The sequence below is a fragment of the Arvicanthis niloticus genome, chromosome 26 (genome assembly GCF_011762505.2).
Source record: "Arvicanthis niloticus isolate mArvNil1 chromosome 26, mArvNil1.pat.X, whole genome shotgun sequence".
Lineage (NCBI taxonomy): Eukaryota > Metazoa > Chordata > Mammalia > Rodentia > Muridae > Arvicanthis > Arvicanthis niloticus.
In genome coordinates this window covers 7,237,094-7,264,762 of record NC_133434.1, presented here as the reverse complement: position 1 = coordinate 7,264,762, position 27,669 = coordinate 7,237,094, and the positions used below count along the sequence as shown (strand labels likewise).

General features: G+C 36.9%; 2 protein-coding genes and 1 non-coding gene across 3 annotated transcripts; all 3 read right to left on the bottom strand.

The window, feature by feature from the left end:
- Positions 1-660: 660 nt before the first annotated feature.
- Positions 661-4,016, bottom strand: LOC143438812 (olfactory receptor 8B8-like). The gene has a single exon (XM_076924498.1). It carries the CDS (start codon positions 4,007-4,009, stop codon positions 3,074-3,076), a length of 936 nt encoding a protein of 311 aa, XP_076780613.1. The 5' UTR covers positions 4,010-4,016; the 3' UTR covers positions 661-3,073.
- A 3,134-nt stretch (positions 4,017-7,150) lies between these two features.
- On the bottom strand, positions 7,151-12,668 carry LOC143439001 (olfactory receptor 8B8-like). Its single transcript, XM_076924710.1, has 2 exons — positions 12,402-12,668; positions 7,151-11,262 (listed from the first exon to the last, which is right to left on the bottom strand). Exon 2 carries the CDS (start codon positions 11,244-11,246, stop codon positions 10,314-10,316), a length of 933 nt encoding a protein of 310 aa, XP_076780825.1. The 5' UTR covers positions 11,247-11,262; positions 12,402-12,668; the 3' UTR covers positions 7,151-10,313.
- A 2,837-nt stretch (positions 12,669-15,505) lies between these two features.
- Positions 15,506-15,633, bottom strand: LOC143439506 (small nucleolar RNA SNORA17). Its single transcript, XR_013107727.1, has one exon. It is a non-coding gene; the product is annotated as a small nucleolar RNA SNORA17 (small nucleolar RNA).
- Positions 15,634-27,669: the final 12,036 nt, after the last annotated feature.

Sequence of the window (27,669 nt, the reverse complement as noted above, 5' to 3'; positions counted from 1 at the left end):
CATAGTCTCTGAGACAACACAGTGCTAGCACGGAGACACAAAAATGGATCAGTGGAATAGGATATGGGACATACAAATAGAATCTCAGAGCTACAGATACCTCATGCAAGACAAAGTTCTTATAGAACTATCTGAGAGCAAAGACAAAGTCTTTAAATTATTTCTGGAGTTAAGTATAATGCCATATTCTTGTAATCTCCTCTCTTGGGAAGTGGAGGTGAGTGGATCAATAGTTCAAGTTACTCTAGGTTACCTAGGTTGAAAAATCTAGGGTACAAAATATCTTGTCTCCACAATAAATCACAACACTAATATCGAAAGACACACCGAGGTGGATATCCACATGTAAATGAAGGGAAGTGTATGTTTCTCATTGTGTAATATGAAACTTATGATAGATTTTTATGAAACACTTGAAAGTTTGAAGATAATGGGCAAACTCAAAGGAAAACTTTCATACAGATGCAGAGTAAATGAATTTATGAGTAGGTATTTTAAAAATTAATTTCTTTAGTTTTTAAACATATATACATATGTTTACATATATTATATATAATATATCTTATGTATGTTTATACATATTAAAAAGTTTAAGCAGATTATATAAACACATGCATATATATATTCATTTTTAATCAATGGCTTTTTATTGTAGTTGTCTTCTGTTTACTGGTGTTTATTTAATCCTAGCTATCATGTCTTTTGAGATTATAGTATAATAAGATTAGTGACACCTTAATTTCTTTCTAAACCCTTCCAAATACTGCTCCCTGCTTTCTTTCAAATTAATGGGTTTCTTTTTTTAAAAAAGGTAATAGGTCTGATTAGGTAATGACAGCAAAACTGATGAATAAGATTCCAGTAAAACTTTTTCTCCACAGAAAGAGAAACAAGAAAAAAGTAGCTAGAGAAATGTGTTTGCCAACTTCTCCTTCTATCATCCTTCATCAGTAACTGGAGAAGAAAACAAAATCAAACATATTAATGACAATTCAAAATTTGATCATTAAATGTGCATAAAAACTAAATATTTTCAAAAAATATATGAAGCTAATACACACACACAAACACACACACACACACACAATTCAACACCTGTAGCCATCAAAACAGAAATCCAAACTATGTTGATATACCATCTCATCTAACTCACAATGGGAATAAACAAGAAATCAGTAATAAGCAATACAAAAGCTGAGGTGAAAATACCACATCTGCACTGCTGCAGGAAATGTGGATATGGAATTGGTTAGGGAGACAGATACTCAATACCTAAAAACAGGACAGTACTACCACTTAAATGATTGTTAGATACCTAGGGAATCAGATTAGCAAAGAATATAATTAAAGACACACTCCTAAATACAATAAACAATAACAATTTCTGGAATTGTCCTAGGAAGCCATCAATTGTGTTTCAACTACAACTCATTAGTTTAATTCTTGATACTGTCCTCCTTCTAATCACAGAATAAAAATGCATCCAAATTTCAATCTTTCTTCAATTGTCTGTTAGACTACAGTACTCAAGAATAAACATTTCTACTAAAGCTTTATGAAAAGTGGAAAGGAAGCATAATTGTAGGGTTGCGGGTTCTCCATCCACTCTGCCACAGGGTTCAACTCCTTGGCAAGGTAGGATTCCAGGAGTTTGTGCTGATCCCACACTATTGCCAGACAGGTGTGGGCCATAGGGGAGTCCTGGACAGAGCTAAGGGGTGGGAAAGCACAGGAGATGCAGGAGCTGGCTCGAGGATTCCTGGGCCTGCATAGAGGCTGGGACTGCTGAGTTGCCAGACTCTTGGACACCCAACCTCAGCCAGAAGTCATGGAGGAGCTGAGAACAGAATCTGGGCCTGGGGCCGGGAAGGAAGGGGATGTTCCAGCTGGTCCCACAGGGAGAGTTCTTTTCTTGAGGTGGCAGCAGGCTTGGCTTTGTGACAATTATGGCTACGAGTGCAGAGAGGCCTTCTAGAGGCGATTAGACAGCCCGTCTCCATGGATCTCCACAGTGGGTTCCGATGAAAAGAGACAGTCTGTGGTTCCAAATGATTTATTGCTACGGTGGAAAGTGGATGTTTAAAACCATACTCCGCTTGCTAGGGTGAGCCTGAGATTAAACATTTTTTGCAAGGAGTAATGTCTGGGAAGTAAAGCGTATTGGCTAAGCCCTCCAGGCCTCTAGGCACATTACTAGAATGATGATCTCTGTCTTGAGCCTACCTGACCACAGATCATATCCTTTTTCTCATGTACATGTAGAGGGGCTTGGGGCATTCCCCTTACATGACTGATGGCCACAAATCTATGGAGGGCTGAGTCTAGTGACAGGGGCCTGGTGCCCAGGAGCAAGCAAAGCTCCTACCAACCTGTCAGGATCTCTGGAGCTTCTAGCTTTAGCTCAAGCAGGGATCAGGCTACCTTTCTATCTTTTACAGTACACTGCCTCACACATAATCCCTAAAATCCTATAATGTGTGTGTATATATATTCCCCATAAAATCTGCTGGCTATTATTTGTGAATTAAATATGACAGAACTGACTGACATAAAAAGGGCAAATGCATATTTACAGGTTTCATTTACTAGCCACTTAATACAAACATCTAAATCACAAAAGTCTGGCCTTTCTGATGTAAATACTATTACCCAAGAAAGAGTAATAGGCAATCTGATTCACACTTCATTACATAAACGAATGAGAGCGACCATCTTGCGACAGGATACATGGACAACACAGAATTATTTGTATAAACATTGGTAGATGATTGGATACTTTTAGGATACATCCTAGAATAACAATGAAAATAGGTTTAATGACTTCCTGCTATGCTTAGTTAAAATGATGAAAGAAGATTTTGTCAATAATATGAAATTAAAGGAAATTTATAGCAAAAAAATCTGAAAGAACAAAAATATCCTAATATCCTTCCAATGATCAGATGTTTAAAATAATAGATTAAAAGGTGGTTTTAAATAATAGATTAAAAGGTATTAAATAATAGATTAAAAGGTGATTTTGTTTAAATATACAGACATTCTCATTAGCATAACTATAGTGATAAACAATATTTTATGAAAACTTCCTCCTGCTAAAGATTTTTCTCAGGGCAATTTTAACATCCTTGTTTCTAAAGCTATAGATTAAGGGATTCATCATGGGAACCACAATAGTATAAAAGACAGACGAGATTTTTCCCTGATCCATAGACCCAGGTGAGGAGGGTTGAAGATACATGAATGCACATGATCCAAAGAATAAAGAAACAGCAAGAATGTGGGAGCTGCAGGTGCTGAAGGCTTTAGACATCCCTGCAGTGGATCTCATTTGAAGAATATTAGAGAGAATGAAACCATAAGAGGTAAAGATGATAACACTGGGCACAATGATATCTTTACCACCTACAATTAGAATCTCTATTTCATTGGCATAAGTGCTGGTACAGGAGAGCTGCAGCAAAGGGAAAAGATCACAGAAGTAGTGGTTGATGATGTTCTTGTCACAGAAGGTCAGTCTCAGAATGCATCCAGTGTGGATCATGGCACCAGAAAACCCCATTAGGTATGAGGCAAGCATAAGATAGAAACACACCTTGGGTGACATGACAATGTTGTACAAGAGTGGATTGCATATGGCCACATAACGATCATAGGCCATTGATGTCAGAACACAACATTCACAAATGGCAAAAAAACAAAAGAAGTAGAGCTGGGTCATACATCCCGTGTAGGAGATAATGTTTTTCCTTACTAAGAAGTTCATCAGCATTTTGGGAGTAATCACAGATGAATAACAGAGGTCAATGCAGGACAAGTTTAAAAGGAAAAAGTACATGGGGGTGTGAAGGTGAGAATTCAGTGCAATTAAAGTGATCAGAGCCAAATTCCCCAGTGCTGTTGTTGTGTATATTAGCAGAAAGAGTAGGAACAGGGGTAACTGGAGAATAGGGTCATTTGTTAACCCCAATAGAATGAATTCAGTCACCAAAGAACCATTTTCCAGACCCATTCTTCTTTAAGATAATCTGTGAATATACAAAATAATTGTGACATCATAAGACCACATGAAATTACTATCACAGCTTCTCTCAGACCTGTGAAGGATGGGAGTGCCTTTGAGTATATCTGAGTTCACAGAAATTGCCATTCATGCAATCATGATGTAGAAATATTTCCCCAGAGTAGTGCATTTAAGGTTAAATAGAGTGAAGTCATTCATCAACAGTCTAAAATGCCACAACCATGCTGTTACTTGCTAACATGACCACTCAGCTATCTAATAGGAGGAGGCAGGACAAACAGATAATTCTATCCCTCATCTGAGCATTTTGTCATTGTTTCGGCCCTGGGCTGACACTTGGAGAACCTGTGGCAACCTGCGGCTAGCCTCATCCAGATACACCTGTGATAGCATCAGGATCAATATCAGTGCTTCAAATATAAATGAAATTTAGATTTAGACAGATTTTCTGACTGATTAAAAACACATAATTGCTACATAAAAATTTATTAATCTATTAAGATTTGAGAAGTGGCCCTCAATATGGAACTTACTGACTGTGACATTGTATCACTTGTATCTCCTAAAACTCTCAACATCCCATGCTGTCTTTTTCAGGATATTCTGTGAATTTCATTTGATTCTTACAATTGCATAACGTGAGAAGGAAAGGATACTCAAGAGATCTTTGAAGTTCAATGTGAAGCCACTTCACAAGCGTAATACATAACACACTAAATGAAAACACTGTATTATCTTTCTAATGTGTGCAACTTAAACAGTTACTTTCATGAAGAGTAAGTAGCTTATTAATGGCCAGGGTCCATGATACTGGAAATGAAGCTCTGATGGCTAAATAATAAAATGATTAAAATGAGAAACACAGTTAAGTCTGTAAACTATTGTTAAACACATTGAAATAATCAAAACTGGTGTATTCTTCAATTTTCAATAGAAAGAACACCAGGTTTTAGTTATCATACCTCTATCTGTGTGTACATTCAAAACTGGAAAAGCAAGCCTATATTGAGAAAAGACAAATGTGAATTATCTCCATTCTGGATAATTTCACAAGTAAGAAGTGCTTCAAAACAAACTGTATAATATTTACTTATTGAAGGTCACCTTTGTAGGTGTTAAAAGAGGCAGTAATCCTCAAAGAGTTGGGAATAAAAACTCAATTCATATTTACTTCATCAACCTCAATCAATCTTGGAAAGTCTGATACAAGAGCAGTTCACTGTCAGTATATTTAATCCATAATACAATTTAGGGATATGTTTCAAAGCAGTCATCATCCCATTCCAGATTTAGAGCCAAACATCTTTCCAAATTCAGGTGCACAGTAAAACTTAAGGCATGATTAGATATAAACTATTTTACAAAGGATATCCGAACATGAGGGTAGGTCCTATAGTTTAAAGAGCTTAGAATCTAGTGTGGTCTCTGACTGAGATAGCACAGAAGTCAAAAGACAATAAACTATATGCAGATAGGCATGACCAACAAGGATTGGTTCTATTACCTGAAAGACAGAGAAGGAAAGTCTGGGATAAAAAGTCTGGTAGATTTTGGTGAGGAATGCCTCTGTAGCAAAAGGTAGGTAGTATCTGCCTTTACAGGTAGCAAAAACAGTTCACTATAATATTAATAATATCCAACCCCTGCCATGTTATGGGAAAACAGATATTATATCTCCTCCATTGAGTAGAGGGCCCTAGGTGTTTAAAATACCTGGTTTACCTAGTGATCAAGAAAGACATTTCTGCCCCCAACAATTTAACATTTACAGATATTGGAGCTATGTCAATTGATGTTAAAGAAATATGAGAACACTATCATAAATTTCAACCTACCTCACTATGAGAGAAATGTTTTTACTTTATTCTTTGCCCTGTTATGTTATAGGGTTATATCAGTCTCTGAGGGTTTTAAACATTTGATTTTAAGGGGAGACAATACAAAACTAATTTTTCATATGCCCTGGAATCTTGCTTAATTTGTGATAATTTATGACCATACCCTTTAATCCTTTGAAGTGCTGTCTTCTTTTTATTTCACTTACCAGATGAAACACGAAAAGTTTTATGTAGCTCAGTAGCATGATATACTTGGCTATGTCAGCAGGTTGAAGCCTTCTCAATCTCGTCTCAGAGTACAAGATATAAAAAAGACACGAGGCGATGGTGTTTGCATTCTAGACCGTGATATGTCTTTTGTTCCTTCCTTAGAGAGTTGGCTTTTAAGAGAGGCATGATGTTGTCTTTAGGGACTGTACTTCTGAGCTTGAGCCAATATTGAACCCCATCTCCTAATAACCTTCATATCTTAAGGGAAACCTATTGAGTTGCTTTCTTTTCTCGGTGTTTCTCCATCCTCAATGGTAATTTTCTACAGATACTACTCCCAGTATTCCTTATTACTTTACTATTTCTTTAGAATGGAATGCAACAAAATATCTAAGCTATTATCTGTCCTGAGAGTTTCCCAAGTGACTTTGCAAAACTAGTTTATGGCTGCTTTTTAGTCTTCAGTGCTCAAGATGATTTTCCGGAAGTCATCAATGCCAAGCAGGAACTTTCCTATTAAGGAACATCCCTAGACGTCCAAAGGCGCATTGCATCATTGTGATGTCATTTCTATACCTACTTGGAATTTTTATTTTAGTTTCTTGTTACGTTCTTACATACAGAACTTTATTAATAAGTTCAGCAATATCAATAAAGATTGTAGAAAAAGTATGGAGCCCAGAGAGTTACTGATACAGACTATTTAACTAATCTGTGAATTTCTTTAAAATAAGTGTTAGAAAAAATCATGTCATCAGTTATAGTATTGTGGTGATAAACTAGAAAATAATCATAAAATCAGTTATAATAAATTCCTACCTAATGGGAAATAGTGAAACGTAAGCCAATAATATAAATCCAATTGGCTTTATGAAAGAGTCATTTCTTGAGTCATCCTGAGTTTAAAATAGCTAGTGCCAAATGTATTGTTAACCTCAAGGTGAAGATTAATTTATTCCTCATCCGGAGGTTGCTAAACATGTGGCCATTTTTGAAATGAGGTATACTACAACCAGTATTGGAATATGCATGAATATCAGTAGATGAATAAACGAGACAGAAGTGACATTTATGACCACATTTGAGTTTATTAACCTTCAATAAAGAACACTGTGTAGTCAATTTATATCACAATAAAAAAAAAGTACTTGAACTGTTGCTGGAGTTAGACATGGTGGAATATTCTGGAATCTTCTTACTTATGAGGTTAAGGTGAGAAGATCAGGATTTCACGTTATTCTTGGATAATTAGTTTGAGACCAATCTCGGATACATAATATTATATCTCAAAGTTTTAATAAGAAAAAAGACAACAATAACAATATGAGACAAACTGAAGGAAAAAAAACTAGCTACTTCTCGTGGTAATGCAGAAATCAAGAAGAAATGTATCAAAGGTCTTAGTGAAACACTTGAAAGATTGAAAACAAAGGGCAAACATGAGAGAAACACTCCAAGACAGATGCAGAATCAAAGAACTTCAACACAGAATTCAGTATTTTTTTAACTTTTTTTTTTAATTCTTGAGATCATAATCACATCATAAAATCCTTCCCTTTCTTCCCATTCATATAACTCTCTTTGTTCTCTTTCAAATTCTTGTCGCCCTTTTGTAGGCAGGGCTTTAATGACATAGGAATGAAAGTAAACACTGGCCAATAGGTTAAAAAAACAAACAAATAATTCTCCACAAGAAGAGAAATGTTTATTAAGAATATGGGGTTACATTTTCCAGCATTCCTTCAACCGGATATCAATGTCTGCAGTATGAAAAGAAATCAACTGTCTTACTCACTAAAACAAAACAAAACAAAGAAATAATAAAAAAAAATTTGGTCAATAAATGTGTACCAGATCTGTGTACTTTTCAAAATAAGAAGATAAGAAGTGAAAATTACACAAACACAGACTTGAACATTTTTTGCCATGAGGCAATCAAAATCCAATCTGTAATGATAGTCTGTCTCGTTTAACTCATAACAAATATCGTCAAGAAAAGAAATAGAAAACAACAGCAAGGCTGTTATCAAAATAACACATCTGTACTGCTGCAGGAAATGTAACTACAGAATTTAGAGAGGAGGCTGAAAAAAAAAAAAAGACAAGTAACCATTACTGGCTGTTAGGCAGCTAAGGAAATTAGACCTAGAATATAACATCAATGTGCACCCATGATTGTTACAGTACTACTCATAACAATAAATCATAGAAATAGCATAGGACCTCACTGATGCATAAATGGCTAAAATGCAAGATATAGAAACAACAGAGAATTATTTAGTCAAACAAAGAAAAAAACCATTTGTCATAAGAAAATGCATGGAACTAAATATCATTTTAATAGTCATACGCAAGAAAGAGAAAAACATGTGCTTTGTGTTTATACCATATGTCATATAAAAAGACACAAAACTACCACAGATAAATTAAAAATGATTGAGAAAGCATGAGGAAATTTAAAGAGGTTACTGTTAACAAACTACTAACCCTGATCTCATTCATATGTTACAGTGATATATATTTGGGGTTATTATTAATGAACCACTATGAGTACATGCATATATTAAAATAATGCATATTTTTGCATAATTAGTTATACATTAATCATACAGCTCTACAATTGTAGTCAACACAGTGAACAATGTTACCTAAAGAAGCCATATGTAGAGGAGAAATTAAAGATTTTTTTTTTCCAAAGCAAACTGAGTTCTTCTATGAGAACAGAACATTTTGAATAAAAGTTCAGAATCCACGGCCTGAGTAGATGGTTTAATGTTTATGAGCACTCAGCATTCCCAGAGAAGACTACAGTTCAACTGTAATACCACAGGATGGCTCACAACTATCTCTAACTCCAGATTCATGGCATCTGACATCTGTTTCCAGCCTCCGCAGACAATGCACAAAAGCGTTATACATACCCATATGCAGATAAAACTCTCAAACATATACAAGAATCAATCAATAAGCCTTTAAAAATTCTAAAATTTGCTATTTGAACCAATGAAAAGATAAATGGTCACTTTATAGTAAAAAAAAATGCATTTATAGAAGAATATCTAAATCATAAAAACAAACCAAAAATTACTTTAGACAAACCTTTTAAGATCGTAAAAATACTTATATCATCCAAGTTATCATAGAACAAAAGATGAATTTTGTGCTAAAATATTTGCTTGATTTCTCAGAAGAAAAATTAATCTTTGTTTTGATATTCAAAATATTTTGCCACACTAAGCAGAACTTTCGAATTACTCTTTTCCCATCTCTGTGAGTTTTCAGTTTGTTAAATTGTACACATCAACAATACATGAGCTCCACGAAAGAGAAGGGTGATTTAGTTGTATTCAGGCACCATTGCCCTGCTGATGTTACTGTTTTAATATCAAGTAGCATTATCCAACAACGCAACAACAAAATATAAAATTCCTATAACCACAACTGTTTCTAAGACCTTCCTTAAAAGAGATAAAGAGATAACTTGCCATTTCCCCATTTCCCCATGCTTTGATGTTGCAAATTTCTTCCTACGTTGACTTTTAACTACAAATCATTACTCTGATTCCTGCGGTTGTATTCATTCTTCTCCAACCAGAAAACCAATCATTCTCCAACTAGCTGTTAGACTAAGTTTATCAAGGATAAGGAGTCCTATAAAAGCTTTATGAGGAGTGGAGAGGAAGCACAGCCACAAAGGTCCTGTGATACACACACACACACACACAAAATTTGTCATTAAAAAATAAATGTAAAACACCCAGCTAAGAAGGTCAAATGCACATTATTTACACCTGCAATGTAGATTATATTCAAGAACCAGTTAATAAAAACATCTAGATCATGAAGGTCTGACATTCCCAAGAGATACACTGATGCCCAAGAACGAATAAATGACAAGTTGTTTCATACATCATTACATTGACAAAGAGAGGCAAGTTGCCACAAGGTACTTGGACAGTGCTGTGTTAGTTACTTTGTAAAGTTCTTAGCAGATCATTGATTATTTTTAGGATACATCCCACACTGACATTTAGTTAATGGATGAAGTAGTAAAGAAGATTTTGCCAATAGTGTATAACTAAGAAATAATTATACCAAAATCAAATGGAAGAAAAGATATACCAATATTCTATAAATAATCAGATTTTTAAAAATACTTAAAGAAATCTAGTCCACAGAATTTGATTAAATCCACAGAAAATTCTCATTAGCATTACTATAGTGATAAATATATTAATTCCTTATCAAAATCTTCTCTGGCTAAATGTTTTTTTCAGGGCAAGTTTAACATCTTTGTTCCTCAAACTATAGATTAAGGGGTTCATCATAGGCACCAATATGGTATAAAAAATAGAAGACCTTTTTCCCTGATCCATAGACTCAGGTGAAGAGGGTTGAAGATACATAAATGCACCTGAACCAAAGAATAAAGAAACAGCAATTATGTGGGAGCTGCAGGTGCTAAAGGCTTTGGATCTGCCCTCAGTGGATCTCATTTGAAAGATGTTAGAGAGAATGAAGCCATAAGAGGTAAAAATGATAACACTGGGCACAATGATATCTATTCCACCTACAACAATAATCTCTACCTCATTGGCATAGGTGTTGGTACAGGAGAGCTGCAACAAAGGAAGTAGATCACAGAAATAGTGGTTGATGGTGTTCCTGTCACAGAAGGTCAGTCTAAGCATCCATCCAGTGTGGATCATGGCACCAGAAAATCCCATTATATATGAACCAAACATAAGATAGGAGCACACCTTGGGAGACATAGCAATGTTATACAAGAGTGGATTGCATATGGCCACATAACGGTCATAGGCCATTGATGACAGAACACAACATTCGCTAACAGCAAAAAAACAAAAGAAGTAGAGCTGGGTCATACATCCCACATAGGAGATAAAGTTCTTCCTTACTAAGAAGTTCATCAGCATTTTAGGTGTAATCACAGATGAATAACAGAGGTCTATTAGGGACAAGTTTAAAAGGAAAAAGTACATGGGGGTGTGAAGGTGAGAATTCAGTGCAATTAACGTGATCAAAGACAAATTCCCCAATGCTGTTGTTATGTATATTAGCAGAAAGAGTAGGAACAGGGGTAACTGGAGATCAGGGTCATTTGTCAACCCCTGTAGAATGAATTCCATCACTAAAGAACCATTCTCCAAACCCATTCTTCTTTAAGATAATCTGTGAATAGACAATAGAAAAATAACTGTGACAATTATAAGAGCACATGAAATTACTACCATAGCTTCTCTCATACCGGGGAAGTAGACTCTGTAAATGCATTACAGTTAGCAATTAAATTCACAGAATTTGCCATTGATACTATCAGGACACAGAGAGATATTTTCTCATATTAGTACATTAAAGGCTAAATAGAGTAAAGCAATTCACCAACAATCTATAAAGCTATGACCACTGTTTTTACTTACTAACATGAGTGCCCAGATATCTACTGGTCTACAGGACCAGTAAAGAATTTCCAACCCACTTTTCCTATTGTCATTGCTTCAGTCCTGTCCTGATACATGGAGAACCTGTCCCAACCTAGAGCTAGCATCATCTAGATACAATTGTCGTGGCATCAGGACCAACAATTTGTTTTAAATCTAAATAAAATTTAGATTTATCCAGATTCCCTGAGTGATTCGAAGCCTGTCCCTGCTATAGGAATGTGTGTTAATCTATAAAGATCTGAGAGGTGACACCCAGCGTGGCAGTTTATTGACTATGACATTGTATCACGGTGTTTCCTGAATCTTTTAATAGCTCATGCAATATTTTCCAGGGCATACTTCTGTGAATTTTCATTTGATTTTTAGAATTGATATAATATCAAATGAAAGGATACTCCTGAGATCCTAGGACTTCACTGAAAGGTCAAACAGCTACAAGCATAAAAAAAAAAAAAAAAAAAAAAATCCTCAAGACCCTGAAGGGAAACACTGTATCATATCTTCAATATGTGCACGAAAAACAGAATGTAGTGTGTTGTTTGCTGGGGCTCATAAGTTTGAAAATCAAGAGCTACCAGATAAATTTGCAAAATCGTTCAAAAGATAAACATTCTTTAGCCTGGAGAGCTAATCTTCACCAAGTTAAAGTAGTTAAGAATGGTGTATGTTTTGATTAAACAAACAAAAAATATTATCTTATCACTACCTGGGTGTGCATTTCTAATGAAGAAAAAGACATGTGAATAAACACCTTGTTGGAGAATTTTACATCTGACCAATGGATCAAAAGCTTAACTCATGTTTGTCATTTTATATCATAGCTAAAGATTATAAAGAAAAATGAAGACACCAGCATAAATGACTTACCATGTACCAAATCATGAGAGAATCCTCATCATGCCTTTAGTTTTGCTGTGTTATATCAGTCTCTGAGAGTTTTGAGCATTTGATTCTAAGAAGACATAGCACAAACTTAATTTTCCTATACCCTGGAATCTTAATTTGTCACAATTCATCATTACACCCTTTAATTCTTTAAAGTGCTGTCTTCTTTTTTATCTCACTTACCCCCAGATGAGACAAGAAAAGTTCTGTGCAGCTCTCTAGCATGATATATTTGGCTATTTCAAGGTAGAAGCCTACTAACTCTCTTCTCTGAGAACAAAATATAAAAAAGACATGGCGTGATGGTGTTTGGATGCTAGACCGTGACATGTTTTTTATTCCTTAGAGAGTTGACATTTCAGAGAGTCATGCTGTTCTCTTTAGGGACTACATTCTGTGCTTGAGACAATATTGTACCCCATCTCCTAATAACCTTCGTATCTTAAGGGAAATCTATTGTGTTGCTTTCTTTTCTCATTGTTTCTTCCTCCTTAATGATAATTTTCTACAGATTTTATTCCCAGTATTCCTTATTACCTTACAATTTCTTTAGGATGGAATGCAGCAAAATATCTAAGCTATTCTCTGTCCTTAGAGTACTGGAAATTACTTTCTAAAAGTAGTTGATTGTTGCTGTGTTTTGTCTTCAGTGCTCAAAATCAATTTCAGGAAGTCATCAATGCCAAAAAGGAGCTCTCCCATTGAGAAACATCCCTAGACTACTAAGGCACACATAAAGCATTACATCATTGCTACATCACTTCAATACTTACTTGAATCTTTTGCTTTAGTTTCCAGTTATTAAACTTTATTAAAGAGTTCAGCTCATTAATTTATAAAGATTGTAAAAAAATGTATGGAGCCCAGAGAGCTACTTATATAAGCTATTAAACTAATTCTTGCATTTCTGTAAAACAACAATCATAAAAGAACATGTCTTCAATTGTAGTCTTATGATGATTAAAAAATTCATGACATGTGTTACAATAAATCCCACATAAGTGGAAATAGTTAAATATAACATATGAATAAAAAACCCTATTGGCTTTTTGATGGAGCAATTTATTGAGTCATTACTAGTTTAAAATATCTTATGTCAAATGTAGTTTTGTAAGCTTTGCATTGGTTTATTGTGAATTTAATAACATACATCCTAAGCACACTCATCTCCCTCTCACTTCATACCCACCCTTCACCCTTGCAATCTCTTCCCAACTGAGAAAAAAATTCTTGTTGTGGAAGCTGTAGCATGGGTGTCTCAAAGCATACCATTTTGTTTACACTTTGGTTGCTAATGTTTATTGCAATGACCCATTGATCTAGTTTTAGATCTCTGGCTTTTATTACTATACCTATACTTGACCCTTCCTGAGACTCCTCTCAGATATCCTGCTGTTGCCCATGTCATGGAGATCTTGCAACTTTGCATCTGCACGACCAGCCCCTTCATTCACTCTAGCAGTTCAACGGGTTTAGATGTTGGGGTGGACCAATTCAACATCTGAGAGATATCTGAGCTAGCCAGCCTCCTTGTTCTCATGCTCTCAATATCTTGGGGCAGGTTCCCTGAAAACCCCATGACCAGGCCGAGCTCTACCCTGATGCTCAGTCAAGGTGCAGGTTCCACTCTCCAAAGTGTTGCAGCCAGCGAGGGACATGGTAGTTCCTCCACTCTCAACAGGTGTGTGTATGGCAAGCCAACTCTCCCACCTGCCATACGTGGCAAGAGGTGAGGGGTTGAGAAAGAGGCAAGCATCTCTCACTTTTTTACTTCACCACAGACAAGAGACAGGGATACTTTTCCTGTACTCAAGCCCTTTCGTCAGCTGGCCTGTAACTCCCATGCCTAGAGCCAGCTGGACTGTGCTGCCCAGGTGAGATGAGCTGTCAGCTCTTCAGAGTGTTGCAGCATGTGAGGGGCAGGGTCACTTCTCCCACCTGCTGCTGGTAGGGAGGGCAAAAGGTAGGAGTGGAGATTCCCTTCCTTGTCCAACACTGCCACACAGCAGAAAAGTGGAAGAGTTGTTTCTCATGGCTGGTACACCTGAAACCTCCACATCCATGCCAACTGTATTATACTGCCCAGGCAAATTCCAGGGCCTGCTTTTTTTTTTTTTTAGGACTGCACCTGGTTAGAGACAAAGACAGCTCTCCTGGTGTCATTACTCAAACACCTATCACAGGTGGTAAGAGGGATGTAAGAGGAAGATATTTCTTGCTCAGCCACACCATTGCATGGAAGATGAATGGCAGGGCCAGCATTCCCACACCCATATCTTCAGTGCAGGTTCACCTGCAACTCCCATAATGTGCTGAGTTTGCTGTTCCAAGTACCACAGCTGGCTAAGGGTGGGTCCACTCTTCTGATCTTATGACCCCAGGGCCAGCTTTCCCAGGATGCCCAGGTGACAGGTAGGGTTGGTTCTGCATATCCCTTACACATCAACTTGTGGGGGGAAACTCAGGCCACAGATGTTTGACAAGCATTGGTGATAACAGACCCCTGATGCTCCAACACCCCAGATTCAGACATGGCCCTCCATTGGCAGCACAGGACAGGACCCCACCATGGTCCCAGGTGACATCACTGACTATGGCTACTCACATCAGCCTGTTCCTCAGTATCCACCATGTCTCCCTCTCTTCCTTGTGCCCACATCCATCTGTTTCTCTTTCATTTCTCTACCACTTACTTGCTGCACTTAGTGGTTCCCAGGGTCTCTGAGTGTCTGGGGTCATCTTGGGCATGGTCTGTGCCACTAGAGCCTTGCAGCACTGGACTGGTTGTTATCTCAGGCTATCTCCCTGTCTGGATCTCATAGCACCAGGCTGGTAGTTGTCTTGGGATCACTCCTTACCCAGGCCCATCTGAGTGGCCCCTTGTGAGGGTTGTCTGTCTTGGGTTCATTCCTTCTCAAGGCTTGCATTCCCAGGTGGGTGGTGTTCTTTTAGTTTCCATCTCGCTGCCCTCCCTGGGAGCCTGTTAGGGCCTATGTGGTATTGGACTGGTGGTTGTATCAGGCTACCTTCCTGTATGGGTACCTTGGCACGGGGATGGGGGATGTCTCAGACTCACTGTTTTAGAGAAAGGTAGGCTACTAATCATTCAAATGTTTGCAATTCTGAACAGAGAGCCTATACATAGTCTCTCCTCTCTGCCACTTACTGTGGCATGTAACACAGCAGCAACATGTGCAACAGTTCTAGGGGCAGAATATTTTTAATTTTATTCCTTTCATGGAGATTACTAGACACAAAATGTTGTGTTTAAAATGGGTTAGACTACAGCTACTTTCTGAACCTCTGGTATTAGTTATTCAGTAACAAATATATTTTGTGTATGGTTTTGTTTTGTTTTGTTTTTGTTTTGTTTTGTTTTGTTTTGTTTTTTGGTTTTTCAAGACAGGGTTTCTCTGTGTAGTCCTGGCTGTCCTGGAACTCACTCTGTAGACCAGGCTGGCCTCGAACTCAGAAATCCGCCTGCCTCTGCCTCCCAAGTGCTGGGATTAAAGGCGTGCACCACCACCGCCCAGCTTTGTGTATGTTTTTATACTTCACATTTGGCAAATGAAATTTCCAGTTATTCTATCACTTTCCATTCTTACTTGACTTTATTTTTGTTGCCAAGGCATTTATGATCAAATATTAGTACTTGTGGTCCAATTTATGGGTATCCATGTTTTCTTGATTGTTTAATATATTGAGTCACACTTATTAAATATTGTGTCTACACCTCTGTGCTAGACCACAAATCAAGTGTTAGAAACTCTAAAGCAGAAACATTGCCGGACTAAAACACCTTTGGACTTTAGAAAAAGCCTTAGGTTCAAATAAGTTCTTGTCTCAAAAATCATAAAAATAGAAAAATTAAGAGTAAAAATAGAAATTGAACCAAATATTTTAATTAAATCAAGACTTGTGGATTTACCCTTGTTTTTATTTATTTATTTATTTATTTATTTATTTATTTTTATAAAAGTAAGACATAAGTCATCCTGGACAACGCTAGATGATTTGTCATAATAAATAATAGATAATAAATAATTATTTCAAGTAAATTCCAATAAGATTTACTTGCAGAACCTAAGAGTATAAGTCTTTGCTGGTATATACAAGGCTCTGTGTATTTGTGTATAATTGAACAAGAATAATAATATGATGGCCTATTTGAAACTCATGAGTGCTGATATAGAAACCCTGTCTAAAATCAAGGTGAATTTAACCAGCACATCATCTCTTCCTAAGACAGTACATATGTATCACATATAACTAAAAAATAACATATTTTAATATGCGGTAAGCCACAAAGACATGAGATATCTGTGATAACAGAGGACAAAAATCCTCTAAATGAATGTTATTGGAAAATAAGAATTAATATTCAAAGAATAAATAAAATTTAGAAAGTAATAGACAAACAAAATGATTTAAAAAGATTTAAAAAATTGATTTAAAAAGAAACAAACAATTGAAATGAACAACAGCAACAAACCATTAAGAGAAACCATGACAACAGATTTGCAGCACACAACCCTCTCCAGAATCAGAGCAGCCAAGAATTACTGTACTGAGAAATTACTTTGCCTATGAGGCAGGTGTCTAAGAGGATACTGTTAATTGTTATTAGAAGTCCAACCGCAGCAAACAGACACTCCAGACGACATGGTTCCAAGGCAGGGAGGTTTATTCAGGAGATACGGCAAAGGTAGGGGGAAAAAGATGGAAGAAGACAGAAGAAGAGAAGTAGAGGTCAGCCATGACCTCGTGGAGAGAGAGGAAGAGAGGGGGGAGGGGACAGAGAGGCAAGAGGGTAGAGGGTAAGAGATTAAGAGTAAGAGAGTAAGAGAGAGAGGAGGGGACAAGCAGCCCCTTTTATAGTGGACCAGGCCTACCTGGCTGTTACCAGATAACTGTGGGGAGGAGCATACCTGGCTGTTGCCAGGTAACTGTGGAGGTGGACTTTAGACAGAATACTAACAGATACACTGAACATTCTTTTGTTTGCTTGCTTGGTTTTTGTTCTGTGGGGTTTGTTTTATTTTTGCTTTTTGTTTTAGGTTTTTTTTTTTTTTTTTTTTTTTTTTTTTTTTTATAGAGATTTAGAAAGCCCTTAATTGCTGTCTGAGGCCTGGGCCGGACCTCTGCTAGGCCAGCTTGTGAGTACAACCTGGATTCCGCCAGACACATTCCGGGGGATCCATAGAACCCATAGCCAGCGCTAGCACTCCCCTGCCACCGCGTGCCCTCTTCTGGTCTGAGGCCTGGTGGTGAGTGTACCCCGGTTACCGCTGCCAGACACATTCTGGGGGCTCCACAGATCCCACAACCAGCTTTAGGTAGGAAAACCCACATACTACCCTGAACTCATAGCTGGGTGCCCTGAGTGCTCAGAATACAGCAGATACCCCCCCCCCGCCCCTGCCGGCTAGCAGCCCCCTTCTGCCCATCTCCCGGGTCTGAGGCCTAGACCAGACCTCTGCCAGGACTGCAGTTGTGCGGAACCCGGATTCTGCCTGAGACATACTGGAAGGTCCACTCAACCCAGAGCCACAGAGGAACAACTGAACTCAGAGTGTCAAACAACATATCCTGAGATATCCAAGAGGAGACATTGCACCCAGAACAGCAGACAACTAGCTGGACTGCTACCTTGGAGGCACCATATCCTGAGGCATCCTAGAGATACCACTGTAATCAGGGCAGCTGGAAAAAATCACAGAGACATCTGGACCCCTAGAAGACCAAACACAAGCAAGACAACTGGAAAGGCAGGTTACAATCAGAGACAGAAGCACAGGTAGCACTAGATTTAACCAGATGGCAAAAGGCAGGTGCAAGAACGTAAGCAACAGAAACCAAAGTTACATGGCATCATCAGAACCCAGTTCCCCCATCATAGCAAGCCCTGAACACACCATCACACCAGAAAAGCAGAATTCAGAATTAAAATCACTACTCATGATGATGATAGAGGACTTTAAGAAAGACATAAATAACACTCTCAAAGAACAGATAGAAACCCTAAAAGAGGAAACACAAAAATCTCTTAAGGAATTGCAAGAAAATGCAACCAAACGGGAGAAGGAATTAAACAAAACCATGCAGGATCTAAAAATGGAAGTAGAAACAATAAAGAAATCACAAAGGGATAATACTCTGGAGATAGAAAACTTAAAAAAATGATCAGGAGTCATAGACACAAGTATTACCAACAGAATACAGGAGATGGAAGAGAGAATCTCATGTGCAGAAGATACCATGGAAAACATTGACACAACTGTCAAAGAAAATGCAAAATACAAAAAGCTACTAACCCAAAATATACAAGAAATCCAAGACACAATGAGAAGGCCAAACCTAAGGATAATAGGAATAGATGAGGGGGAAGACTCCCAACTTAAAGGACCAGTAAATATCCTCAACAAAATTATAGAGGAAAACTTCCCTAACCTAAAGAAAGAGCTGTCCATAAATATACAAGAAGCCTACAGGACTCCAAATAGTTTAGACCAGAAAAGAAATACTTCCTGCCACATAATAGTCAAAACATCAAATGTACAAAACAAAGAAAAAATACTAAAAGCAGTAAGGAAAAAATGCAAAGTAACATATAAAGGCAGACCTATAAGAATTACACTAGACTTCTCACCAGAGACCATAAAAGCCAGAAGATCCTGGACTGATATCATACAGACCCTAAAAGAACATAAATGTCAGCCCAGACTACTATACCCAGCAAAACTGTCAATCATTATTCATGGAGAAACCAAAATATTCCATGACAAATCCAAATTTACACAATATCTCAACACAAACCCAGCACTTCAAAGGATAATTGGTGGAAAACTCCATCACAAGGAGCAAAACTACAACCTAGAAAAAGCAGGAAAGTAATCTTCTAAAAACCATAAAAGAAGGTAGCTACAAAAACATATCTCCACTGCCAATAACAAAAATAACAGGAAACAACACTCATTTTTCCTTAATATCTCTTAATGTCAATGGACTCAATTCTCCAGTACAAAGACATAGACTATCAGACTGGATACGTAAATAGGACCCAACATTTTGCTGTATTCAGGAAACGCACCTCTGTGGAAAGGACAGACACTACCTCAGAGTAAAAGGTTGGAAAACAATCTTCCAAGCAAATGGTCCCAAGAAACAAGCTGGAGTAGCGATTCTAATATCAAATAAAATCAGTTTTCAACCAGAAGTAATCAAAAAAGATAAAGAAGGACACTTCATATTCATCAAAGGAAAAAGGTACCAAGAGGAACTCACAATTCTCAACACCTATGCCCCAAATGTAAGGGCACCCACATATATAAAAGACACTTTACTAAAGCTTAAAGCATGCATTGCACCCTACACAATAATAGTGGGAGATTTCAACACCCCACTCTCAGCTATGGACAGATCATGGAAACAGAAACTAAATCGAGACACAATGAAACTAACAGAAGTTATGAACCAATTGGACCTAACTGACATCTATAGAACATTTCATCCTAAAAAAAAAGAATATACCTTCTTCTCAGCACCTCATGGTACCTTCTCCAAAATCGACCATATAATTGGTCACAAAACAGGCCTCAACAGGTACAAAAAGATTGAAATAATCCCTAGTACCTTATCAGACCACCATGGGTTAAGACTTGTCTTTGACATAGACAAAAACAAGAGAAAGCCCACATACACTTGGCAAATGAACAATGCTCTACTCAATGATAACTTGGTCAAGGAAGAAATTAAGAAAGAAATTAAAGACTTTTTAGATTTAAATGAAAATGAGGACACATCATATCAAAACATGTGGGACTCATTGAAAGCAGTACTAAGAGGAAAAATCATAGCTCTAAGTGCTCACAAAAAGAAAGTAGAAAGAGCATACATTAACAACTTGACAGCAAACCTGAAAGCATTAGAACAAAAAGAAGCTAGTATACCCAAGAGGAGTAGACGGCAGGAAATAATCAAACTCAGGGCTGAAATCAACCAAGTCGAAAGAAAAAGAACTATACAAAATATCAACAAAACCAGGAGCTGGTTCTTTGAGAAAATCAACAAGATAGACAAACCCTTAGCCAGACTAACCAAAGGGCGCAGAGACAGCATTCAAATTAATAAAATCAGAACTGAAAAGGGAGACATAACAACAGAAACAGAGGAAATTAAAAAAATTATCAGATCCTACTACAAAGGCCTATACTCAACAAAATTGGAAAATCTGGAGGAAATGAACCATTTTCTAGATAGATACCAGGTACCAAAGTTAAACGAGGAGCAGATAAACCACCTAAACAGTCCCATAACCCCTAAAGAAATAGACACAGTCATTAAAAATCTTCCCACCAAAAAATGTTCAGGGCCAGATGGTTTCAGTGCAGAATTCTTCCAGGCCTTCAAGGAAGACCACTTCTGGGTATATACCCAGAAAATGCCTCAACAAATAACAAAGACATATGCTCCACTATGTTCATAGCAGCCCTATTTATAATAGCCAGAAGCTGGAAAGAACCCAGATGCCCTTCGACAGAGGAATGGATACAAAAAATGTGGTACATTTACACAATGGAATATTACTCAGCTATTAAAAATAATGAATTTGGGAAATTCTTAGGTAAATGGATGGAACTAGAAAATATCATCCTGAGTGAGGTAACCCAATCACAAAAGAACACACTTGGTATTTACTCACTGATAAGCAGGGATTAGCCCAAAAATCTGAAATAACAAAGGTTCAACTACCAGACGACATGAAGCTCATGAAGAAGAAAGAACAAGTAAGGATGTCTAGGTCTTTCTTAGAAGGAGTAACTAAATACCCAAGGGAGCAAATATGGAGACAAAGTGTGGGACAGAATCTGAAGGGAGGGTTGTAGAGAGACCATTCCATCTGGGTATTCATTCCATGGGCAGTCACCAAAAATAGACACTGATAGGGATGTCAGGATGGGAAAGCTGACAGCAGCCAGATAAGGCTATCTCCTTAGAGTTCCCCCAGAGTCGGACATACCCAGAGACAGATACCCACAGCTATCCATTAATCTGATCAAAGGTTCCCAATGGAGGAATTAGAGAGTAAATAGAAGGAACCTTAAGGGCTGGTGGCCCCGTGAGGAGAGCAACAATACCAACCAGCCAGAGCTCCCCAGGGTCTAAACCACCAGCCTAGGAGCACATAAGGAGAGACACATGACTCCAGCTGTATATGTAGGGGAGGATGGCCTTGTTGGGCATAGGTGGGAGACAAGATCATTGGTACCCTGAAGGCTGAGCACTGAGGGGGGGGAATCTGAGGGTGGGGGCTGGGAGTAGGTGGGTAAACACCTTCATAGAGGCAGGAGGAGGGGGGATGTGATATGGGGTTCCTGGGTGGTGGGGGAAATATGGTAAGGGGATAAAATTTGAAATGTAAATATTATATCCAATAAAAGAGGGGAAAAATAGAAAAGCAGTTAGAACCAACATTCTTAATAAAATGTCAGCCCTCTTTTAAAAAAAACTATCTTGATACTAAAAGTTGTTTTGAGAATTGTATATTGCAGAATGATCAGCCTTGGTGTATCTACTCAACAAGCAAGCTGGGCAGACCTGCTCAAACCCCTGAGGTCCGGGAATTCCATCTGGAGGCAGCGAAGACACAGTATCAGAGGATTGTCAACTTGCTCTCCACCCCCACCAACTCCTCTTCTAATATCTCAACGCCCATAATCAGCTTGAAGAAGCTAATGATGAGTCAGCACCCCTATTCCCTGGGCTTGGGGATTAAGGTGGTAAATGTTGGGCTGTCTCTCTAGGGAAAAGTAGTGGTTTTGTCGAAATAGAGAGGATTAGCTAGGGTTTATTGCATAGCCATAACCTATTAGTAGAAATCTGTATAATTAATATCAAGATGAAGATATAAATTCTTAAATGGCACCAATTTACTTTGTTTACAAATTTTAAGGTTTTCATTGGCCTGAGCTTCTTAGTGATATAAGAGTGAGATGAATATTGTTACTCTCATAGGCATTGTACCAGTATAACACATTTAGGAATACAAAGCTTAGACCCAGTCCTTCTTTAACTTTTTTAACTGATTTGAGATGGTCAGCCTGTGAGTTAAGGGACTATAGCAAATTCATGGCTTGGAGTTTATTATAAGGGTGTTCTCTATGTTTTATTTAGAAATAGCTGAGTGGAGTTAACAGACAACAGTCCAGATTACCTTACATGGATAGCTGGTTTTCAAAACATCAGAAATCCTTAGAATTGACATGACAAACATTTCAGTATTAATGTTCATTTTCATTAGAGACCTGTCTGCTCCGGACATCTTCCTATATTGAATTCTAAGAAGAAATTGAGCATCCTTGGAGTTACTCCAGTTGTGGTGAGACAGCCACTAGTCAAGAATTGCCACTTTCCTTCTACAGACAAATTACTGTCCAGAAAAAGACACACTTGCAGAATAGTCGACTGATTATATCTGCCTAGACAGAGTAATCAGCCCTTAATAATTCTGCAGCACTAAGGTCTGTCAGATGATCCTGGGCTAGAAGGCAGAAGAACAGATGCTCCAATGTTTTGAAGTAGAGCAAGTGTCCAGGTGTTCAGAGGTCTCTATAAATTGGCTAAGTTTTAGAAACTATGATTTGTGCTTCCCACAATTATAGTTAACTCAGTCATTCTGGATTTCTGATGGGGTTGAAAACATATAGCTATTGATCTTAAGAGAAAAGACTTGAGTGGATGGTCGTCAGCTGACATTCATCCTAAAGCCAGGTTCAGAACTACATGTTTTAGTTAGAATAGATGACAGAGGAGCGGGTTAGTCAACAAAAGGATGGACTGGGTATTAGGACTATCCTGTACCTCACTGGTACAAATTGGCATAATTATGTTCTAATTGTATTTTGAGAGAAAAGTTTCATTTTAACAGGAAGGGTGATGTGTAGGAGGAGCTACGGTAGGAGGAGTACTGAGAGGAAGAAAAGGAGTAAGAAGAGGAGAAGAAGAAGGAGAGGAGAAGCTAGGTGAAGAAAGAGAGAAAGAGGGGGGAGACAGGGAGGCAGAGGTTCAAGTATCTCCACCAGTCAAAGATAGTTGTTATATCTAGGTTGGTCAGTGGGTTACACCTTTGATTGAACAATTCCAAACTTATAAAGCCTATGATTAACATTATTTTTAAAAAATGTATAAATGCAAAAAGGAAAAAGGGGCATGGGATAGGGGTTTCCTAAGGGGGGTGGGGGGAGGAATGGGGAAAGGGGATGCCATCTGAAGTGTAAATAAAATATCTAATAAAAAAAGAAAAAAAATAAAAAAAATAAAAATTAAAACATTAGAATTAGAAAAAAATAAAGAAACAACAACAACAACAACAACAAAAAAACAAAAAACAAAAACAAAAAACAAAAAACAAAACAACAAAAAAAAGAAAGCCCTTAATTCTGGTTATTAGAACAGAGGATGTGGAACAGTTCATCATCACTGACTATGAGTTTTTCTGATTTAAAAGGTTATTAAAAGGCAATAAAAAGTTTATTAATTAAAAACATTTATTAATAAAAGTTTATTAATAAAAAAGTTTATTAAAAAGTTATTAAAAGGGAAAAGGAGGGATGTCTCTAGGAAAAGTAGATAGGGAAACAGATGCAAAATAAAAATGTTGATGGAACACAACTAATCTGGGTGCTGTATTTGTGTTAATCATTTAAGAAGAACTCTGCCTTTCTTAATATAGAAGCATGGTTGACCAAGGAGCCATTGTGTGATATCTACTTTGTGGTCAAGTATTGCAGACCATAACTGAAGCAAGATGGTGAAGGATCTTCACATAAGATTGGTTTCAAAGTTTGGTAATCCTTGGGGCAAGCTCCTAGAGACCCTAGTCAATCAATGAACTCTGAGTTTAGTTGAGCAAACTTACTTCAATAAATAAAACAGAGAGAGAGAGAGAGAGAGAGAGAGAGGTATCACAGCAAAAGATAGCGTATATTAACTCAGACTTCCTCATTACAAATTTATATGAGTACATGTGCATTCACATATGTGTGCCTATACATATATTTCACACACATACATGTACTACCCATACAACTGTAATTGGTATTGAAAGTATAATTCATGAAGGATAAGTTCATATTATGTTAAAATAGACTTCTCTAAAAATGTTTTTTTTAACTGTATGATAATTAAGAATCAAATTCTAATATAAAATATTGAAAAGCAGCTCCAATATTTTCTATCCTCAGTGAATCCGCACAACCATATATAAATGCACACATACATAAATATCTTTTAAATATTTATTTTTAAAAGTGAAATTATCTCCATTTGTATCATACTATGTAAAATACCTTACAAATATCACTGTACAACTTTTGGATCTGAAAACTATGATCAGTGTAGTTGCATAAAAAATTAACACTCCAAAATAAATTTTTTTCTCTATATACAAATAAAAAACTTACAAATAAAGAATTCAGGAAAAACATAACACTCATACCAACTTCAGAAACATGAGAATAAACCTAAGTGAAGATCTGAGAACCCTGCGATTGGGACTTTAAAACTCTGGATAAAAAAAGAAAGGAAGACGAATGCTCATGCATTAGAAGAATAAATTTCTTCAAAATGGCTATGTTACCAATAAGTATATGCAAATTCAATGTGACTATCATAAAATAATAGTATTCTTCACAGAAAAAGAAAAGTCCTGATTAACATTAAAGCATAAAAGATTCTAAGTTTCCAAAAAAAATTCTAAATAAAAAAAAACAAAAACATAGAGCATTGCTTGTAGTGTGAGAACACTTGTTGTCAATGCACACTACAGATGTCCATAGCAAAAGCAGCATGGAACTGCTCAGGGACAGACACTCAGAGCAGGGAAATAGAATAGTTGACTTAGATCTAGGCAACTGATTATTGACAATACTATTAAGAGACACTGCAGAAAATACAGCATCTTCAACACAGTGGGTGAGGAAAACTGTATATTTATATGAAAGAGTACAACTAGAGGCCATTTGTCACTTTATGCAAAAATCAATTTATTTGAATCCAGACCTTAATGTAAGTTCTAAAGCTTTGACATCATTAGAGGAGTAGATAGAGAAACACATGAGGTGGTAAGACTCTGAAACTGTCTTTAAAAACTTGATAATCCATAGCAAAAACACAGCAGTAAGACTGAATGAAATTAAAAATTTCTGCCTCAGCAAATAACACTCTCAATAGAGTGAAGAGGCAGGCTGCAGAGTGGAAAAAAATTTTTGGCAACTGTATTTCTAACAAGGTATTACTATCTATACTGTGCAAAACTGCGGAACATTAAATGTTAAATCACAGTTTAATTCAGTCAATAAATGGATAAACGAACTAAGCATTCAGTTTTCAATGATATAGTATAGGGTGTGTGTGTGTGTGTGTGTGTGTGTGTGCGTGTGTGTGTGTGTAAAACTTTTCAGCATCCTTAATCATCATGGATACACAAATCAAAACTACAATGAGACATCATCTTATCTTAGCCAGAATTTCTATGGACAAGAAAACAAATAGCAGCAAACACTGTGGAGAATGGGAGAAAATTGAAATGCTTACATACCACCGCTGCATATGCAAATTAGGGCACCCATAATAGAAGCTCATAAAACATAACTATCAAATGTCCCAACTAGAAAAATTCTAAAACATAACAATCAAATGTCCCAGTTGCATCACTCCTGACATGGAAATTTCACAACCTTCTTTTATGGACCTAACTTTAAAAAAGCAACACAAATGGTAATGTAAACGATAAGGAGAGTTTATAGCACTGTCAAGTGGGGCATTCTCCAGGGGTAAGAATAGACATTGGCCAACATGACCATTGCAGACCAGAGCATTTATAGATGAGAGTGTACAATAGTCAAAAAAAAGAGAAAACCTGCTGTACTGGTTTGTAGTTTCAGCAGACTATATTTCTTCAAAGACTTTGCAGGCTAATAGCAGCATTTTCCTATCCAAGTGATTGACAAGATCACTTTGATTAAATTTTAAACGCAGAAAAGTGATGTGTCCCTGTTCTCCATAAGATCATTGCTAGACAAAAATCTTATGACCATATGGGAGGTTTCTAATGTCCTGTACTGCTACCCAAGCCATAAATATGACCAAGGTTTCAGTCAGATTAGTTATCAGAGTCCATAATGACATCCAAGCATGCTAATACATAATTAGGGACATGATATTCCTTAGCATACACTCCTAAGTATCAAACAAATACCCTACAGTGACCTTTGTAGATCCAAATTTATTATAGCATTAGTTGCAACTGTCAAGAGATGCAACATGTCCAGATGCTCATCAGTAGATGAATGAATGAGGAATATGTGGTATTTATAAACTCAATGGAGTTTATTAACCTGTATTACTGTGTTATCTGCAGGAAAATGGACACAATTAGAAACCTTCAGGTTAATTTATATACATGAAACTCAAAAAGACAAATTACATATTTTTGTGTCATGTTCAGGCTCTAGACCTAAATGTAAACAACATGAAACTGAAAGAATTGGGATAAGGAACAGAAGCAAAAGTAATGGGTTGGGTCAAGAGAACAGCAAAGTATAATTTAAGAAAAAAACCCACTAATACCATCTTTTGCTTCATTTTCAAAATCAAATAATAAATATAATTATCTATATTTCAATATAAAAATTCCATGACATCAGGGCTGATGGTGTATTTGTAAAGACAATGTCGATTAGTGGGAGGTAAGTGAAATTTTATATATTCGTGAAAATTGAATAATGTAACAATTATAATCTGTTAACTAAATAATACAAATAATAAATCAAAGTATGACTCTGAATAAATGTAGCTATAAACTTGAAAATTTACTAGATAGATTAGTTGAATTTGAACTATTAAGTATAGACACAACTATAGCTGTCTTTATTAGTTAATTACAATGTCCTTGCCTGGGAGGAAGTAAATGCTTCACTAAGTATCTCTCATAAGAGCAAATGTAGCCATAAATAATATTGTTGATAATTTGATCAAATGTTTATTATTTAATAAAAAGTATTCTAAAGTACACTTGGTACAGAAAACAATCACAATCCATAAAGCTTATATCTGACCCAAAACCATATACATACAGTTTCATAAGGCCTGGGATTTTACTCTTGCTAATAGAGCAGGTAATTAATGACACCTAGACTGCAAAGGAAAGGAAAAGAAGTAACTCAACAGTAGGCCCTACACAAAAATACAC